Genomic DNA, 6,000 nt, shown 5'->3' with positions numbered 1-6,000 from the left:
TAGATTTATTTGCAAAATATTTCTATTTTGCCCCACCATGCATTAATATTAACCCTCTAACCCGCAATTATCTCAAAAAGAAATTATATATTTTTTATTAAATTTAACCGTGACTTTAGTTACAGATTTGTTAACATTTCTCTGACTTTTAGTTTTTGTTCTGTCAGCTGTTTTGTGAGTGATGTCATAATTTTAGCACGTGAAATTTTATGTGTGATGTTTTTTTTTTAAATCAAAGTTTTACTAACTTTTAGCCGCCCATGCTATTCGAAATTATTTTTAAGTTCTTTTTCAATAAAATCGTATCATAATTATTGTTTTTTTTTTACACATAAACCATCAACAATGCCCTGAGGCACTCTACACCTTTTTGCACCTGGTTCCTAAACTTAATTTGCAAATTAGTTTCTGATGGCTGTTCTGAGTTTATTGGGTCATAATTACCCAAAAAAAAATAATTCGATAACTTTTTTTTAGCTTTTTAAAGTTTGCGGGTTGTTCTTGACTTATCTGTGACAAAAAGAATTTTAGTCTCATCCTAATCAAGTTAAATCTGTAAATATTTGTAAATTAAATTGCTCATGAAATGAAATACTATTGAAAAGCAATATATCAATTTATAATTTTTCCTTACAACAAATAAGAAAATGTCAACGAATTCCTTTATACATTGGCAATTACTTTTCTTGGTTTTAAATTTCTCATCATGATCATCTTAATTATGTGTAAATTGTTTGCTTCGAAACCCACTCCAAAGTTCAGTAATCAGGAATTGGTTAATGGCATATGGAGAAAACATTTGAGGAAAAAAGTATAACTTTCAAATTACCTATTAGAAGTGTTCTTCTGTTCTTTAAACGAAAAGTATAGAATTTAGTTCTTTTATTTTAATTGTTTTCCTCATTCCAATATTTGTTCATCCAACTTTGATAATAGTAATTCATAGAATATTTTCATTAAAAAGTTTATTCTTTTCCATTATTCTTTTGTTTTGCAGAAATCCTGACAGCGAGAATTCAACAATCGCCCACTTTTAAAACATATGTAATCGAAAGGAAGTCCTCATAGAGCAACAGCAAAGGAAAGTATCCTTAAACAAACATGAGAAGTTTACTTAAAGCTTATTAACTGCTCATTACTTTTAATAACAAAAAATCCTGCGGTAACTAAAACGACAAACGAGTCTCTTAGTTGGAATTAAGACCACTTTTTCTTGTTAATATGAGCAACGATGAAGAGGAACGTGTTTGTTTGCGGTAAGTTCTTCTTTTTTTTTCATACCCATTAGTATGGCACTCATTTACTTATCCTTCTGTCATGGAAATTAGAAACCCCACTTTATATTCGTGTAAGTTAGTTTGCGAAAATAGTTTATAGTTTCGCATGGCACAGAATAAATTAATATAACCCGGGGAATATCCCGAATTTAAATAAAATGCATCATGAGATGTACTGAATACGTAGTATGCTACTGAATAGCATTTATTCCGAGTTGGATTATATACATACATAACTACAAATGTACATGCATATATGTATATATTAGAGTGACAGCCGATTTTTTTTTTAAGATTTCAAAGAGTGCTGGGTGGAATATTGTGACACTAGGATTAAATGTTAAGTGCTGAAAATTTGAGCCAAATCGGGCAACGATTTCTGGACGCGCATCGAGGTCAAAGTTCAGATATATGCAAAATTATACTATTTATATGGAATAAATAGGTGAAACTCGTTAAATTTCTGCATTGTTTTCTAGAAATGTATAGATTTATTTATATTAATGAATATTACATTAATAACATTTTTTTGGAAGTTAACCCTGCATCTCCTTTGGGTCAAAATGACCCAAAAACTGTATTATCGCCAAAATTCGGAAAATATGCAAATTTTTCAGATATTTTAAAAATTATGCTACTAAATAAATACTTTTGCAATTGAATGCAAAAGAATCGAAATGTGTACGTAATTATCGTTGTAATGAGATATAAATGACAAAATTTGGTTAAAAAATGTTAAAGTTATTACAAATTCGCCAGACCATTAACGTGTTTCAGGCCACTTGAACAAAAAATGTAGGAAAAAAATTAACATATTTCGAGAAAAATTAAAATAAAAGCTAATTTTTATTTAAAATATATCCGTATTTACTTGTGTATGAGTTTTTGTCTTCGTAGGATACCGTTAACCTATTCGCAGGTATGCCCAAAAAAAAATATTTTTTTAACAAATCTCCATTGTAAAATTTTTAAAAATTTTGTTAAACAAATTTCAGAATTTTTTGATCATCACATTGGGATTTATTGAGATCAAAATAGGGAATAAAAATATGAAAAAATTATGTCAATACCTCTTACAGTTTTCTCGCACCTGCGATTTAAATTTTGCGATTTTCAAGAAAAACAAATTTTTGCCCATATTTAGGCGAATGAGCCCGTTTTCCTTAATGTTATAAATTTTAAGTAAAAGCTATTCATAATATTATAGTCCTTGTAACTTTAAATATGGTCTGAAAGTTTTACTAAAATCGGAAAACGATAACCTTAAAATCGTGAAGGTCAAAGGTCAAATTTTTCAATATTTGGAATTTCTAAAGAAAAGATACCGAAATGTTATATATTTTTGGGCCGATTTTAATGAAGCTTGAACAAAATATACATTGGAGCACTTGGGGTAAAAATGGCTGTGTTTTTCGTGATTTTAAAAGTTGAGGGTAAATTGGACCCCAAGTGCTACTAAGGGTTAATTTCCATTTTTGTGCTGTTATTTTAAATTCTGGACTTTATGTTATACTTTCCTCAAGTCTCATTAAAATCGGCCCAAAAATATATAACATTTCGCTATCTTTTCTTTAGAAATTCCAAATATTGAAAAATTTGACCTTTGACCTTCACGATTTAAGGTTATCGTTTTCCGATTTTAGTAAAACTTTCAGACCATATTTAAAATTACAAGGACTATAATATTATGAATAGGTTTTACTTAAAATTTATAACATTAAGGAAATTGGGCTCATTCGCCAAAATATGGACAAAAAATTTGTTTTTCTTGAAAATCGCAAAATTTAAATCGCAGGTACGGAAAAACTGTAAGAAGTATTGACATAATTTTTTCATATTTTTATTCCCTATTTTGATCTCAATAAATCCCAATGTGATGATCAAAAAATTCTGAAATTTGTTTAACAAAATTTTTAAAAATTTTAAAATGGAGATTTGTAAAAAAAATATTTTTTTTTGGGCATACCTGCGAATAGGTTAACGGTATCCTACGAAGACAAAAACTCATACACAAGTAAATACGGATATATTTTATATAAAAATTAGCTTTTATTTTAATTTTTCTCGAAATGTGTTAATTTTTTTTCCTAAATTTTTTGTTCAAGTGGCCTGAAACACGTTAATGGTCTGGCGAATTTGTAATAACTTTAACATTTTTTAACCAAATTTTGTCATTTATATCTCATTACAACGATAATTACGTACACATTTCGATTCTTTTGCATTCAATTGCAAAAGTATTTATTTAGTAGCATAATTTTTAAAATATCTGAAAAATTTGCATTTTTTCCGAATTTTGGCGATAATACAGTTTTTGGGTCATTTTGAGCCAAAGGAGATGCAGGTTTAACTTCCAAAAAAAATTTTTAATTTAATATTCATTAATATAAATAAATCTATACATTTCTAGAAAACAATGCAGAAATTTAACGAGTTTCACCTATTTATTCCATATAAATAGTAAAATTTTGCATATATCGGAACTTCGATGCGCGTCCAGAAATCGTTGACCGATTTGGCTCAAATTTTCAGCACTTAACTTTTAGGCCTATTGTCACAATATTCCACCCGGCACTGTTCAAAATTTTAACAAAAAATTTTTTGCATACAACTGATTGTCACTCTAGTATATATATGTACATTAGAGGTGGCCTTAAAAAATAGATTTGCTTTGGATGGGTCTTATTTTGTTCGTTGGTACCTTGTTAGAAAGATAATTTTCTCCAGAAGCTTAGCTTTATTGAAAATGTTTAAAAAACAGTATTTAAATAGGGAATTTTGCTATGATATCGAAAAAAAGTACCATTATTTACCCATTTTTTCAACATTCAATCGATTTCCGGCACGTGTTCTTGTTATCCGATTGCACTTATATTTTGCAGTAAATAGCTTTAGCTACTAATGAACAAAATAAGACACAGTGCTTTGTTTTCATATAAGCAATGGACAAAAATAGAAGGAGTTATCGCAGACAAATAAAAATTAGTAGGATATTACCTTTTGGTAAGATTAATTTTTAAAAAAATCCGTGCAAGGACAGGGGTACCTCCCATATATCCTGAACATATAATTTTGAATAAAATTCACAGTTATACTCATAACATTTTAAAATTTGGTTATACTAATTTTAATAAAGTTATTGATGATTTTGAAAATTTTTATTACAATCGCAGCAAGGATTCGGGTGGCGATCGTTTTCCTTAAAAAACCTAGAAACCTGAATAAAATCATTAATTTTCAGAAATTATTGTTCTCTTATAATATTAGATGTAAAATTATGAAAATGTCATCGGAAGGATATTCATAATTCCAAGACATCAAGACTTCAATATCATGTATAACATCTAATTTTTTTTTTAAAAAATTCATAAAAATCGTTTTTTATTTTGGAACCAAGCATTAATTTAGTTATTAACATTTCAATTCTAGCAAGGATTTACATAACTGCCATATATCCTTTTTTTAAAAATAGTGAAATATTGTATATATTTTCTAAATTCGGAAGGACGGATGGACGGACATTTTCAAATGTTGATAGCCTTATCGTTCAGCTGTAATATTAGAAACTGGATGTTGGATTATACTTTAAGTGTTCGTAATTTCAGCAGAAGCTCATATTACTATCTCAACCTAAGAATATGTAGGTTATATTCAATTATTGAGTTACTTACATTTACGGTAAAAATGTATTATTTATGGGTGCCACCAAAAACAATTTTTTTTAATGTTGTAGTCTAAACGGACAAATAATGATTTCACATTATAATAAATAAAAGATAGGCATTAGATAAAATTAAAGAAAAATTAAAATTGATTAACATGTCTTTTTGCAAAATTAAATCAAACTTTTTTTTTTGGATTTCACCTAACAAAAATTTACAAATTCAAGAACCAAATAAAGAACTATTAATACACTATGAGCTAGTTTCTTACTTGTCAGTTAAACTCAGCTTAACACGCTGTTATATTAATCCTGAAACATATTTTGCCGGAATTTAACCAATGATTGTGTTTCTCACTAATGGATTAATTTTGTTAGCATTGCCATACTTTTCAGTCAAATCACATGTTTATTCTTCAAATTTTTTCATATAAATATGGCAATACTATACATTTTATAAGAAAAAACAACCGCGTTACATAACTTTTTTTGTAAATTTTAACTTTCTAAAAGAAAAAGCGACATAAAAGTATATAAAATGTATATTAAAAATTATATTGATGTTAATAAAGCAAATAAAAACAAAGAGCTGCTGTGCTGAATTGTTAATTTTATTTTCCATCTGTTTGTGCTTTGGCATTTTATACTTAGGTTTAACTCACCAATGATGCTCAGTTAAACCTAGATTATATAGCATATAAACAATAAGTGAGAAACACAATTTTTAGTTTAATTTAGGTTTAAGCGAAGAATGTAGATTATCTCTATCCCAGAAACTAGCTCTTTATGTCATAAGACTACCATTGTCAAATAATGCAATATTTCTTAGTTATTTAAAAGAAAAAACGGTATTATTTTATGAAAAACAAAAAATCTGGAGCTATTTTCCCAAACCATCAAATTGAAAATTTCCGAAATGTGAATTTAGACATTTAAACAAAAACTAAATTTTAATAGTTTTCATACGAAAGGACAACCAATGATTACATTTTCTTAAAGATAATACCTGAGGCTATTCTAAGGTAAAACATAATAAAAATCGATTAAAACGTATTTTACTAA

At 27.7% G+C, this 6,000-nt stretch overlaps 1 protein-coding gene across 1 annotated transcript in view; it reads left to right on the top strand.

Annotated features, from left to right (window-relative positions):
- The first annotated feature begins 1,124 nt into the window (after positions 1-1,124).
- Positions 1,125-6,000, top strand: part of Adcy8 (adenylyl cyclase 78C) — a 132,376-nt gene continuing 127,500 nt past the window's right edge. Inside the window, exon 1 of the mRNA XM_065505071.1 lies at positions 1,125-1,256. Coding sequence (XP_065361143.1) covers positions 1,222-1,256 — 35 coding nt within the window. The 5' untranslated portion in view covers positions 1,125-1,221. The remainder of the gene's footprint in view (positions 1,257-6,000) is intronic.

The sequence above is a fragment of the Calliphora vicina genome, chromosome 3 (assembly GCF_958450345.1).
Source record: "Calliphora vicina chromosome 3, idCalVici1.1, whole genome shotgun sequence".
NCBI classification, from domain to species: domain Eukaryota; kingdom Metazoa; phylum Arthropoda; class Insecta; order Diptera; family Calliphoridae; genus Calliphora; species Calliphora vicina.
The sequence above is the reverse complement of the archived record's forward strand: the minus strand, read 5'-3'. Positions and strand labels throughout refer to the sequence as shown.